Genomic DNA, 14,592 nt, shown 5'->3' with positions numbered 1-14,592 from the left:
ATCTCGAGTTACAGGAGTTTAAAACGGCGCCTCGTTAACGTTTATGACGTCAGGGAGCGCGAACAGCCAATGAGCTTCCCTGCTCACCAACCAATCAGTAACGCTAACCAATCAGCGCTCAGTAGCGGTAACGTTCTCTGGTGGTTCTAGATAGTAAATAAAGTGTCTATATCTGTGTTGTAGTCATGGCGACGCCTGGTTCCCATCACCGCCGCTGTAAAGACGTCTGAACCGTTTCACACCAAACCCTCTGAACCTCTGATTACATTTAAACTCTGAACTGTGAAGGAATTTCACTGGAATTCCCTTTTAATACTTTTAAAAATCGGAATACTTTTAAATTATTAATCAGTAGGCTCCTCCCATTCGGCCTAGCCCCTCCCCTCCGCGCCCTACGTCAGAGCTACAGGCGGCGCCAATTTCTGCTTCGCCATTTCAGGGCCGAAAGTCGATTAGCGCAGGGAGCGAAGAGCGGCGGTTCGGACGGACTGAAACACGGTAAATACACTCCCGTCCCTTTTCCGCGGAGCTGTGCGCGTCTAGGCTGCCGGATCCGTCTCGCTGCGGCGTGTTTGCTTCGCGGTAGGTCGGCTTAAAGACCGTTTCGGGGTCATTCTGGCAGGCGCAGCCATTTCAGAGCTGTTAGCTTAGCATAGCTGCACGGCTACTTCCATAACCGCTGATAAGCGCCTCGGCGCGCGTCTAACCCCGTCCGCTGCGGGTTTCGCCGCGAACCGGGTGCTTTCGGGATAATTAAACCCCCCTTTTCGGGCTGAGATGCTCCGTGTTTGGGGTCCCGCTGCTCCCTCCGTTCCCCTGCGCCATTTTGAGCTGGTGGCTAACAAAGGCGGACGAGGCCGAGTTCGGCGTCTTCGGCAATTTTTCCGTTCCACCTTAAATGGCGCGGCTGCTGCGTTGTGCCATGTGTCGGCGCCAGACTGCAGTGCCGCGCCTTTTAAGGTGGAACGGAGAATTCGACTGAGAACGGCTTCGTTCGTGGCTGCGCTAGTTGAGTAAAACCCGCAGTGAAGCGGTGCTTTACGAGTGTTTTGGTCATTATACGCGCGTCGCGTCCGAAAACAGGAGCTCGTGTCCGTTCGTGTCCGTTTAGTTTGGTTAGTGGGAGGTTAAGACCGCGCGGGCCTGGTTCTTAATGCGGGTCTGTGTGTTACAGTAAGCTGTCAAACACGGGGGTTAAATGGACCCAGGAGTGTGCGCTCGGGTTTAAACCCACAGCAGCAGATTCTGGAAGCTTAAGAGGATTTATTTCATTAGGGAAATGACCCGTCGGCTGGTGTTGGGCCCCTGGCTCGCCCCCTTCAGCTTCGCCTCCCTGTGGGTCGTGATGGGGGTGTGTGAAGAGCTGAATGCAGGTCCACACCAGGCGCATGAAGCTGATGCTCATCAGAGAAAGCAGACAAGTTGTGAAGCCCATCGCTGCAGCTTTACACAGGCTGGGAGGGGTTGGCTAGTGTAGTGGATAAAACCCCGGCCTTCTCTGCTGTAGACTGGGGTTCAGTGCCCCGCCTGGGTAACCACCCCACACTATACCAGTAAGAGTCCTTGGGCAAGACTCCCAACACCACCTTCACAAGAGCGTCAGCCGAATGCCGCCACGCGGTCTGAATGCAGAGCGAAATGCGTAGAGTTCTTTATAAAGTCGTTTTTCTCTTCCTCTCTTTCTTACAGTGTTGTGTTGCATGAAAATCTAATCACAGTTTCTTCTTTCAGCGGCCGATTCGTGTTTTCCAGAGTATCGGTGTGTGTTTAGAGAGTCGAGGCCTGTTGAAATGGGAGGTAAACACCATTTTCATACTTTTGCATACTAATCCGTTTTATCTCTGATTTGTGTACCAAGTTATTGCTCTCTTGTGGCCTGGAACAGCTTGCAGTGCCGTTTCCAGCTCCTGTTGGGAATATTTATTTGTGGATGTGTTTGAGTAATGCTTATAATCATTATTCATTCAGCCTGTTTATCTGTCCTTGAGTGCTGGACGAAGTACACAAAAACTTTACCCCCAAGGTAAAATATCACTCCAGTAAAAGTAGAAGTTCCTCCCTTTAGACCTCCACTTGAGTAAAAGTACTAAAGTATTTCCCTTCAAATGTACTTAAGTATAAAGTAAAAGTACTAAAAGAGTAATTCTGGCTCTGATGTCCTGTTATCATTTTTATAAGCAGACTGGCTTCATGAACTCATTTCAGGTGAAAGTCCTCCAGCGTCTCTCTTGGTAAACCAGTCTTTTAATAGAACGTCATTAATTAGTGACGCTGACGTCTATTAAAATGATCAGAAACACTGAAGGTAAACAGTTTCCATCAGGGAGAACCGAGTGGCTCTGAAATCACTTTTTACACACAAGCAAAGTTTCAGATTTATTTACAACTTAGTTCCAAGTTTAAGTTGAATAAAAACTGGCTTTAAACTCAGGATCACAGATGAGCTCCTTTACTATGTTGATCTGTAGGCGTCTGTTCATAAACATAAACCAGCCCAGACTAATTTATTACTAATATAGCGCTGGTTTTAGTCTAACCGTTTTGTACGTATTTTATTTTATTTATTTATTTTTGTCTTCTTGCGGTGCGTTTTATTCTGATTAATCTTTGGGGCCTCTTTGCGAGCGTCTCAGCGTTTTGCCGTTATTCAAACATCTACCATGTATTGGCTTCCTGTTTCCATGTGGGCTGACATGCAGATCGCACATTTACCTGGCTTGGGGCTGCTAAAGGGCGATTTACCAAAAACCTACACACATTTTATATTTATAAAGCTAAATTTGAGTTCCTAAATTCTAATGGCCTAGAGTTTTTATTAGCAGTGTGGTTTTCTCCTCGGCGAAGTTTACTGGCTGTTACTTTTCACTTTCAGTCCTTAAACTGAAGCCAAATCTTAATGTCCTATAAATGAGTCCAGATTAAGATTAAGCCTAGTCTTTTATCCCCGCTGTCCTGGGAGCTAATCTCTCCGTTGGTTAATCTAAAGGCAAGTCGGCGTTTCTAGCCTCAGTCTCCGCTTCTCTCTGATCTTTTCTTTTCGTTTATTCTCTCCGTCTCCAGATCCCGGCATGCATAGAGACTGTCCACTGGACTGCAAGGTGTACGTGGGGAACCTGGGGAACAACGGTAATAAATCAGAGCTGGAGAGGGCGTTTGGGTACTACGGCCCGCTGCGCAGCGTCTGGGTGGCCAGGAACCCCCCAGGCTTTGCGTTCGTAGAATTCGAGGACCCTCGTGACGCTACAGACGCAGTCAGAGAACTGGACGGCAGGTGAGGCGGATGTGCACGTCTGGGGTTGATCAGTGAGAGTAGAGGCAGGGTGTTGCCGAAAGGCGAAGGGCGTAAACGCGGCTATTTGAAGAAGGAAAGCATGAAGCCGCGCTGCATTCATGCCACTATGCAAATGACCCGCCAGGCTGGTTCCTGAATGCTTTCGTCTGGGCGTGGCGAGGTGCAGCATGTCCACCTGAAAAGGCTTCGTGTTTTACGGGAAGTTCGCTTGGAGCAGTACAGATTCTCGGGAAGATGGTTCAGTGCTTGTCTGCTTGAAACGATCATCAATATCAAATTTTGAAATGCATCTAATTTGTAATATTTGTTTTTTTTGTTTTTTTTTTTTTTTTTTAACGTTAGTTCTGCTTCCCAGCGTGGTTTTGGCAGCAAAGCCTTCAATTGGTGCTACCTCATGACGCTAGGTGGCGCTCTGTGTGCCCTTTACTGTCTGTGGGGGGAGGTGGGGGTCTAGCCATTCAGGCGCACACCAGCACATCACTGCTGTCGGGAGAAAACCTCGTATGCCCAAAACGTTAACTTTACAGGAGAAAGGGAAAACCTATTGCACTTTTAATGGAAGTCAGTGGATCCAGGCACTTCTTTTGGTCCATACATTGTGTGCAAATTTCATAAAGAAAAGAACGGGCACTTTCAAATGATGACCACCTGCAAAAACTCCAAAAATGGGGAGGTGAGGTTTTGTTCCAACATTATCAATAAACACATCGTACACATTCTACACATCTGCTGATTTTACTGAACACTGGATTGATGTTAATATGCACTGTAAGCCTAGTCACTTCAGATTAGCCGACAGTGCAGGTTTCCTTCCCGCAGCAGCGAGTTTATGGATCAGATCAGATTTGATATCATTCACTATTTGTCATTTACTGTTTTAGAAATGTCTCATTGTTTGTCGTAGTTTGTGTCCAGTGACGCAGGAGGTGTCCAGCTCGGTCTGATGTCTGTTCACTGTAATGCAGGACTCTGTGCGGCTGCCGCGTGAGGGTCGAGATGTCCAATGGCGAAAAGCGCTCGCGTAACCGAGGCCCGCCCCCCTCCTGGAGCCGCCGCCCGCGTGACGATTACCGACGCCGCAGCCCGCCTCCCAGGCGCAGGTAACTCCGCCCCCTGCACACCTGTGTGAAGTGTAATCTCTATCAGAGATGAATAACTAATCGGTTTCTGCCCCTCCCCCAGTATAACCATCCAAACCATTAAAGCCGCTGCTCCCTCCGAGCTGTTCCTGATCTTTCTGCACGAGCTGTTTTTGACTCTGTTTCAGATGGCATGCAGTTTTTTTTCTTTTTCATCCTCACTTGCCATTTGTTGATCATTTGATCATTTAAAATTGAGACTGTCAGGGTATCAGTGGCTTAAATACCCCAGGCTAGGTTTGTTTCAGGTGTTAATGGTCTTCTTTGGGTAATAGCTCTTAACAATGCCTTGCTTTTGCGCATCACAGTAGTTTTGGAGGTGGTTTATTACTTGCTTAGCAGTGTTAATTGCTCCAGAGTAGTCGGCAGGCAATTATTGTGATGCTAGCTGTTCTCAGTCTCTCAGTTGGGGGGGCTAGTGATGATTTGAAATGCAATTTTTTGTTTCATTTAATAAAGGTTGTTTTTTATTTACTTTTCCTTTTATCATCTATATTAATAAAAATGAACCCCGTTGCAGAGTCACCACCATGCCTCTTCTCACCAACCTCAGTCAACTAGTCCTCTTTCAGCATCATGTGACCAGCGTGCCCCAATCAGCTGGCTGGGTTCGTGTCACATGACCCAGGCATGGCCAACCGTCAGGTCGCACCAGCCCAGCCCATTGGTTCCTGAGCATGCCGTTCTCAGCTCCTCCTCCTCCAACCTTAACACCCAATCAGCAGCGGCCCACCTCACATTCCTGACCAATCAGCGTGTTTTACGTTCCCAAATGTCTACACTACAACCCACCAGCAACAGCCTTCGGCTAACCAATAAAAGCAGGAAAAATCCACTACAGCCAGCCCCCATCCACAAGCCAACTAATCAGCTGGCAGCATCTGGCCTGCCCTTTTCCGCCAAGTCCCGCCTCCCCGGCCGGCACTCCGCCTCCCCTTCGCCATTTCTAGCTTGTTGAAAACCAAAAGACTAGTAAGTTTTTCCTGCTTCATACAGTTTGATGCTGAATACAGTTGTAAAAAATGAAGAGACAGGTTGAAAAAGGTGCCTTTTTTCCATTTTTAATCCAGAAATTCAAGGGTTGGTATGAAACGGTTTAAAGGGGGATGGCTCCTGAGCGAGGCTGTTCGTTTGAAGAGTCTGAAGGAGCTCTCTCCTTTTAAACTCCCAACAGGCTACATAATGTTTCTCCTTTTGAGCATTGTGCCTCAGCGCTCTGTGCTCTCTCATTGACTGCGTTATGATGGTTTTTTGCTGAGTTGTCTTTGCTTTTTTTTTTCTGTGCCGCAGTAACGAAGATTCCTCAGTTTCCACAAAAACTGCATAAATTGCTTTAGCAGTTCAGAGAGAATGCAGCCCCCTCCTTATCCCCGTATCTGCCCCCCAATTGGCGTATCAGTTGTGCCCGGTTGTCCAGACACAGATTAAGCCCGGCCTTAGCCGTGCTTTTGGGTGGGCTCTATTTTAAATTAGGGCTGTTATTGACTGTCTAATTGACAGCGCGACTAAAATCAGGTTATATCTGTGCGCCAGTCGATTTACCATGCAGCAAAACTTTAAAAAAAGCTCACACTGCCCCCTATGCTTCCTGTAATGCATTACAGTCTGTCAGAATGACCGTTTGGGTCAGGAGCCTGATGGAGCGCCTGCAGTGCGTCAGTGTCAGTTACGTGATCCTTGTGATTATTCGATGACTTGGTTCAGACTCCCTGCAGCTCTGTTTTAGAGCCCTCCTCAGTCTGGCACTCGGTTTAGACTGTGTCTGGAGAACGGTGCTGCAGTTTCCTGTTTGTAAATCCCTCTAAAACTGCCGTTATTGACCAACCCTCTGCTGTACGGGGTGCTCTCACCACCCCTGGTCAAATTTCCTCCCCTCCCTCCCTTCCTAGCGGCTCTCCGGCCCGTAGCGCGGCCGTGCTGAGAGCGAGTGGCGAGTGCAGGTGTTTTCTGGCAGGATGAGGTTAAAAGGCTGATGTTAGCTGTGTCCCTCTGTTGCTCACTCATTCTCTCTCTCTCTCGTCCCTCTTCTCCCCCCCAGATCGCCCCGCAGGAGGAGCTTTAGCCGCAGCCGCAGCAGGTAAACACAACCGGCCTTCATCCTCTGTCTGCTACTGTATTTCCTCCCGAGTCAGGAACATGCGCTTCTCTGTCCGGCTATGAGTTAACGGTTAGAACCAACCACTAAACTCATACCTGTTCATTTCCCTTCAATCTAATGTGTTTGTGTTTTTATTTGGATGAAATCATTTGGCTTCAACATCCGTCCAGCATTAGATATCATTTTAGGCACAAGGCTGTGCGTGTGTGTGATTTTACACTCTTAAAGATGGTTTTTCTAAAGTTTCTTTAGTAACCAACGGTTCTATGTAGAATCAAGAACATTCAAAGAACCTTCTGCATGATTAAAGGGTTCTTGGTGTGAAGAGTGCCTTTGGATGGTTCTATATAGAACCTTTTTTGAAAAGGGGTCTTTGTTGGTGTTGAGCTTGTACCTTTCAGGTGCTATATAGAACTATCTGCAGCACATTCATCAGTCTGAGGAACATTCTCACAATGCAAAGACTCGTTTAATCGTGGAAAGGCCCCCCCCATTCATTTTACCATATAGAACTGTCTACTGAAGTGTGTGTGTGTGTGTGTGTGTGTGTGTGTGTGTGTGTGTGTGTGTGTGTGTGTCTCCTGAAACTGCACTTGTACTGTGCTTGGGAATAAAAACTGTAAATTTCTCATTGTCCATCCCTGATTCCCCAGAGCTGCCTATAAATATGTCTGAGGGAGTGGCTGTTGAGCAGGCCGGGCAGGAGATTAAATCCTATACGGTGTTGATGAGCTTATATTGGCTCTGTTATCGGAGTTCTGTTGAGTCGTCAGTGTCGCTGTTATCCCCTCTAGTGCTGTTCCCGTCCATCTGTTTAGCTGTGTTCTCTCTCCATGCGTAGATCTTTCTCCAGAGACCGCAGAAGGGAGAGGTCTCTGTCTCGAGACAGGAACCATAAACCATCTCGATCCTTCTCCAGATCCAGAAGGTACCACACTTTAACTGACCGCTAATGAACCTCCTTGTTCCCCAGTGAAGCGTCCGTCGCTGACCCCTGTGGCTTTTTGTCTCTGCAGTCGCTCTAGGTCGAACGACAGGAGGTGAGAGCGGTGAGGCGCTGAGACGGTCGCTACAGAAGGCTTGTGTAAAGACTGCGATCAGTCGTCTTTTAACTCCAGCGTTGTGGACTCTGCGTCCCCCCCAGACTCATCTTGCTTTGTCTGTTGTCTTTTTTTTATTTTATTTTTTTCCCCTCTTATTTTATAAAGTGATCAGATGTTTTAGAGCGGTTGTGTTTCCCTGCGATGTGTGTGTGTGTGTGTGTGAGATGGTGCTCCACTCTTTGCTGTATTACACTTCATTTTTCATCCGGCAGCATTCCATCTGGGATCCCCCCCTTTTTTATTTTTATTTTAATGAAAGTTTTTGGGGTTTTTTGTTTTCTCCTCCTGATGATGCATGGAAGGTTCGTGAATGTAAGGAACTGGGTGTCTTGTTTTTTTGCTGTGTCCATTCCCTATTGTGTCATGAGCTCCTAAAAGTGGAGATGTGAAGTCCCTTTACCCCCCGCGTCCCCCACATCCCCCCCCCCGTATGTTTAGCGTTGAGGAGCCTCTATAAATTGGACATTGTGGCGTGTAGCTCGAGACGGGGACGGGGAAACGTACAGCACCATGAACAGGTTTTTGACCTTCATACATTGTTTTGCTCCTTTTTTTTTGTCCTCCCTAGTGTTTGTACCGTTTGTAATGTTTATCTGAAATTAAACTGGTTCCAGAATCTGTGGCCTCCGTGTTGCACTACAGTGGAATTATGTTTTTATCCTCGCATGTTCTACAGAAACTTCCCCTCTCCGGTCGCTCCATAGGGGTCACTGGTGTTACTGACCGTCATCGGTGTTTCACATAAAGTTTTTAGTCAGCTAGAAGCTTCATATGAGATCATGAGCTGAATGAGAAGATCTCTGAGAACTGAGAGACCCAGTGGACTCACCATGAGCTTTTCTCCATAGATCCTCAGAAAACGGGTCAGAGGAAGTCGAGTGACGTCATCGGCGTGACTTTTATTTCAGAATAAGAGTTTTTAGTTAGGCGGTAACACCAGTGACTCGACTCCTGGGGAACTTTCATTACATATTTTATAATATTTATACAGGATTTGTTTTCTTGGTTTAATTCATATATTCCTGTAGTCGTGTAGAGATTTTTGCAGCTAAAATTGAAGAAAAAACATGTTTATCTCAAAACACGGCCTCAGCCTTCACACACGGCTGTGGGGACGAGCTCCTCTGTGGTGAATTCTATATGATTGATTATAAACGAGTATTGATTAACTGAGGCTGAAGGTGAAACTGTTAGCTTATTTTACTTTAAATATAATTAGAAATATAATTGTAACCCTAACAGGTTTTTAAATGTAATATCGGCAAAGGGACACAAACATTGACGTTTCTGTAGACCCGTATCCGTTATTCTCATGTTCTGATTGGCGAAAAAACGAGTTCAGTTCTTCAGAGCCTGAAATGAAGGCGTGGGTAGAATTACAGGAGTTAGCATTCAGGCTAATGTCTGCTACTGTTTTTAGCTTTATGCTAACGTGTTTTAGTCCATGTTTGTAGAGAATTGGGGTCATAAAGTGCCAGAAAACACACAATCGAGTCTGTTAGAGACGCTGAACACCTCCAAACGCAGATTGAGGGGTGTGTCTGACGATTTAGACGAGTTGTTAGCACCATGCTAATTAGCTTCCGTGCTAAAGCTAAAGGAGCTAAACTTCAGACACCAAATATGTCCTGACTGACTACATTTGAGGTAAAGGGGGTAATTATAGATATTTGAACTTCACTGTGTGCTCCATTCTTCCCTGCCCTTATGGAAAAAAATATATGGATGTGTATTTTTATATATTTCAGATACACTGCAGTCCATGATGAAGTACATCCCAAACACGAAACTGTATTTCAGACTATACTGGCATATTAATCAAATTTATATTAAAACACATTTTCTCCATCTGAAAGTGGAGGAACATCTCCAGAATCCTGTCTGATGCTCTTCACTGTGTGATTCCTTTAGAAATTAGTTTATCAGCTCCATCTGAAAGTGACGGAAAATCTCCAGAATCCTGTCTGATGCTCTTCACTGTCTGATTCCTTTGGAAATTAGTTTATCAGCTCCATCTGAAATTAGTTTGTGTTCCAGTCTCTTCAAGTTAAATCTGATCTAATGGTCCTTTAACAGGACAGAAGTTATTAATACTTTGTGAAATGCAGGTGTGATCTGATATCTTGTTAATGTGAAGTACCTTGTGTGTGAGAGTCTGACTGCAGACGTACATGTTTAATGTAAAGTACAGTGCAGATCACAGTACATTTAGCTGCATCTAGAACCTTCATTACACTCAATTCAACACTCTTATCTCTTGCATTTGGTTTGAGAAAGAAGCAACAATTCACTCTTTCCACCAGTCTTTGGCAAGTTTTCAGATTCATACATATACATGGTATATGCAGGGCGCTGTGAGGCAAAATAGTCCACAAAGAAAATTCCACTATTTTCCACCATGAAGATTCCACATAAGCTCAGAAGACTCATATAGGTTCTCTGGTGGTTCTGGATGGTAAATAAAATGTCTATATCTGTGTTGTAGTCATGGCGACGCCTGGTTCCCATTACCACCACTGTAAAGACGTCTGAACCGTTTCACACCAAACCCTCTGAATCTCTTTGTTTACACCTCACACACTGAAGGGTGTTTTGGAATCTTTTCCTATTGAAAAAGCAAAACCATCAGGTTTTAATCCTAATGGTTCTGATGGTCTTTTTCAGCAGGGCTGGAATCAGTCACAGGTCACCTTTTAACCCATTAGGATCCTTTACATTGTGATATCAGCCCATGATGAAAAGCCAACATTTAATTGTTTCTGTGTTTGATTTCTCAGCAGGGCCAGGCCTGGCAACCCTACACCATGCACCTGTTTGTGCCTCGTCTCATCCAGCACACCTGATACAGCTCATTAACTATTAACAAGCTCCTGTGGGCTTGGTCAGGTGTGTGGAGAAAACACACAGATGTGCAGAGTCCGGAGTCACCAGGGGGTGTTTCGCAAAGCCTACGGCTGAATAAGGCTGCAGATAAACCTGTCCTGAGTTTAGCTCCAACCCTGATCTGTCACACCTGATCCGGGTAATGAAGGCCTTCACGGGCCTATTGGAGGCAACTGTGTTGGACCCAAATTCTCCAGGATTGGGCACCCCTGGCCAAATTAAATTATCCAGAAATCCTGAACACTGGGATTGGGAGCCTCTGCTTTAGGATCATTCTATTGGTCAGTGCTTTTCTGTGGAGATTATCCAGGCTGTTGAGTGCCTGTGTCAGCAGTAGGTTTCAACTTTGAAATAGCTGAACTCACTCATTAGAAGGACTGTCCATGTACTTTTGGCCATTATAGTGTATCTCAAGATCCTTGTAGTGTTTAATTCATGAAATCAGCTCTATGCAGCTCATAGCTGTAACCAGCAGAGGGCGATCATCAGCTGTGTCCTCACTGCTCTGATAGAAAACCAGACTGACCAGCATATGTTGCGTTTGCATGCTGGTATGCTGGTCAACCAGTATGACGATGCTGGGTGACCAGCTAAACCAGCACCACACCTGCATAAACCAGCACAAACCAGCTTAGACCAGCATCAATGGCATGGAATTCCTGCTGGAGGTCAATATCTGAAATGGTTATAATGATCACTTTAACGGAATAATTAACAAATTGTGAGTAAAAGTGTGAAAATGACATGTAAACAAAAATCTATTCAGGCACTGTTGCACCAAGTTGAATCACTTTCTCTTGTCGTAGTAACGTTTAGCCATTTAAAATAGCAGCACAAACATAATTCCATAAATGACATATTTTGCAGAATTTATTCAAGCTCTAATAATACACTGCAAACTATTTATAGTTGTTTTCCGTCTGAAAAGGATCATGAATATTCATTTTAATATCCGCCCGAAGACTGCTGGGATAGGCTCCAGCACCCCCCCGCGACCCTGACGGAGAAGCGGATTAGAAAATGGATGGATGGATCATTTCATGCAGTTATTGTAGCGTCCTTTATGGCTCCGTCCATCATTCGGATCCACGCACATGATTATATAGATTTGTGATTGATGAGCGTATTAGAATCATCGTATGTATTTATCTGCCACCATGCTGGCTCTGTTATTAAACTACGGGCAGAATAGTTCTCTGTTTAACCCTTTTGTGTCCAAAGTCATGATATTTGGGTTCAGTTAAAGTCAAAGGTGGGATGAATGTGCAACAGAACTCGTTCTAGGTGTGGCGGGTGGCGCTGTCACCTCACAGCAAGGAGGGCCTGGGTTCGATTCCCCAGCCGGGCGACCAGGGTCCTCTCTGTGTGGAGTTCTCCCCGTGGGTTTCCTGCAGGTTCTCCGGTTTCCTTCCACAGTCCAAAGACATGCAGTCAGGCCAATTGGATGTGCTACATTACCCCTGGGTGTGAGTGCTTGTGTCTGTCTGTCTGCCCTGCGATGGACTGGCAACCTGTCCAGGGTGTATCCTGCCTCCGTCCGATGACCACTGGGATAGGCTCCAGCAGCCCCCCGCAGCCCTGAGGGAGAAGCGGCTTAGGAAGTGTGTGCGTGTGTGTGTGTGTGTGTGTGTGTGTGTAATGTTTGTACTTTTATTCACAACCAAACGATAAAAAACTCACTTTATAACTACCTGGTTTGATTTGATTCACCAGAAACATTTCACTTGCAGACACAGGCATTAATGGGTTAACTAGACTCTCAGAAAAGATGGTTCTTTAGTGAAGGCAATGGTTCTACATAGCACTATGAGTTCTACATAGAACTTAAATGGTTCACGGTGTGGTAAAATGTTCTTCAGCTTGATGGAGAATTTCTTGTGCATGTTTCTATTTAGCACTAATCTGTATACGACCAACAGAAGAACCCTTTTTGGTGCTATATAGAACCATATAAACACATTCTCCATCAATCTAAGGAACAAGTTCACCATGCTAATAACTGCAGTCTTAAAAAGGGTGGTTCTTCTATGGTTCTTTACTTGAGGCTCTGTTTAGAGCCATGAGTTCTATATAGAACCATCTGCATGCTTAAATGGTTCCATGCATGGTGAAATGGTTCTTCAGATTGATGGAGCACTTGTTTTATATGTTTCTATAGAGCACCAAAAAGGGTTCTGCTCTTCTCATGATGTCAAGCCTCTAACAACAGAAGAACCCTTTTTGGTAATGTATAGAACCATATACAACACATTCTCCATCAATCTGAAGAAAGCCTTTCACCATGAAAAGAACCATTTAAGCAGTAATGTGGTCTTTGAGTGTTCATGGTTCTATATATAGAACCTATATAGAACCATTTATATAGACCATCTATATAGAACCATTTTCTTTACTAAAGAACCATGGAAGAACCGTGTTTTATAAATGTGCAGGTTGAGTGTTGTGATTTTTGGGCGGAGCGTCGGCTGGAATCAGGAACGCTGTGTTTGGCTGTGTTCCGTGTTCTGTACTCGGTGTTCCGTACAGGGCAGTTTATTCACATGGGAAGCACAGCCAGTTCGGATGAGCCCCTCCCTCTCAGACCACACTCATGATAAAGGATTCCACACACGGAACCCGACTTCACCCAAACACCACTCTCATCTTTCCAGTTCATCTGCATTCACTCACAGGGCAGGACACCACAACCAAAACACCAGACCATTAAAATTCCACAAGTAGAAGTGAGTTTTACTGGTCAAGTTCAGCACTGCAGAAGTTTAGAGGCCACTTTTTCACTCATTTACAGCCGTGAAGTTCAAGTTATTCGCCTGCTCTCGGCTCTGTGAGGGTCAGTGAGTCACTCTCTCCCTTCATTCCAGCTTCCAGTCTTCTCAGGAGACTCACTTTCAGCTCCTCAAAGAATCTGCAGACACGCCTCCAAAGCTCAGTCTGAGAATTAACAACCGTTTGTCTCTGTGGAATTAGACCTCTGCGTTTAACCCATCCGTGCAGTGAAACACCCGCATACATGCACACTAGGGGGCAGTGAGCACACAGTGGGCAGCCCTATCCACGGCGCCCGGGGAGCAGTTGGGGGTCAGGTGTCTTGTTCACTTCCGTCATGGACTGTCACCCGAGGGGATTGAACCGGCAGCCTTCCGGTCCCAGGGCCGCGGTAAGGCCTAAAAACCATATAGATTATAAAGTGCTGTACATTATTAAAGTGCTTAGCCTCACAGGGGCCTCACATTACAGTGATTTTATATGAGCCAGGCTGTTATTTAGCACAATGTGAATCACAGAATGACCGTAAAGCACAGCCTGAAGAGGCTTACTGCTTTTATAACACTGCATCACAATAAACTATTCAAGTTATTATGTATAATAATAAATTTAGATTATTCCGCCGAGAAACGTAGTTCCATTAGAGCACGTTGAACGCCGATTTCCCTCAATACGGCAGTAATTTAATGAGCATGTTAACCTTTTGTGATATAATAATGAACACGTTATAATTCAGCGCTGATAAACGCAAAAACATTTACTTTATAGTTTGTTTTGCCCACCAAATTACCATCGCCACAGCAATGCTAATTTCAATTAGCGCCTCTGTGCCATTTCCAGTCTTATTTAGCACCAAGCTAACAGTATTAGTGCTGCGCCTCAAACGGCTCCCTGCTCCCTACATAGTGCACTACATAGGGGTTAAAGTACTGCCTCCTGCACACAAACGGTGCATAACATCTATCAGATCTAGAGCTCAGAAACATCCTTATCGGGCGCTCTGGGTCTGAAATAAAGGCCTGGACTTCGTCACCCAGCGCGCTTGAGATGCAGCTGGATTTAATTCTGCCTCAGGCTCTAAAACACGGCCATCTGAGGCACGAAAGACGCTCACGTGAATCATGCGCTGAGCTGATTAGCTCGTTAGCTGTCCTTTAGCACGTTAGCTATCTTTTAGCCTGTTAGCCGATTAGCCTAGCTCAGCTTAAGAAATGGAGTTCTTAGCTCCTGAGTTCAAACAGAACCCGGTTCTTTCTTCATCGGAGCACTTGGTGGGTCGTGTGAGCAACATTACAGTCAGAGAATATTCCA

General features: G+C 45.5%; 1 protein-coding gene across 2 annotated transcripts; it reads left to right on the top strand.

Moving 5' to 3' along the window:
• Positions 1–388: 388 nt before the first annotated feature.
• On the top strand, positions 389–8,250 carry srsf3b (serine and arginine rich splicing factor 3b). 2 transcript variants are annotated; one of them, XR_001856660.2, is made up of 8 exons: positions 389–498; positions 1,732–1,797; positions 3,061–3,271; positions 4,258–4,392; positions 4,952–5,403; positions 6,470–6,508; positions 7,371–7,457; positions 7,546–7,562. XR_001856660.2 is itself a non-coding variant. In XM_017684463.2 (7 exons), the coding sequence occupies exons 2-7, from the start codon at positions 1,791–1,793 to the stop codon at positions 7,571–7,573; spliced, it is 507 nt and encodes a 168-aa protein (XP_017539952.1). In that variant the 5' UTR covers positions 389–498; positions 1,732–1,790; the 3' UTR covers positions 7,574–8,250. The 2 variants fall into 2 exon arrangements, 1 of the variants encoding a protein (XP_017539952.1); XM_017684463.2 differs by lacking the exon at positions 4,952–5,403 and having other exon boundaries at positions 7,546–8,250.
• Positions 8,251–14,592: the final 6,342 nt, after the last annotated feature.

This window comes from Pygocentrus nattereri, chromosome 21 (genome assembly GCF_015220715.1).
Source record: "Pygocentrus nattereri isolate fPygNat1 chromosome 21, fPygNat1.pri, whole genome shotgun sequence".
Classification (NCBI taxonomy): Eukaryota; Metazoa; Chordata; class Actinopteri; order Characiformes; family Serrasalmidae; genus Pygocentrus; species Pygocentrus nattereri.
Note: the sequence above shows the minus strand (reverse complement) of the source record. Positions and strands in the feature narration are given on the sequence as shown.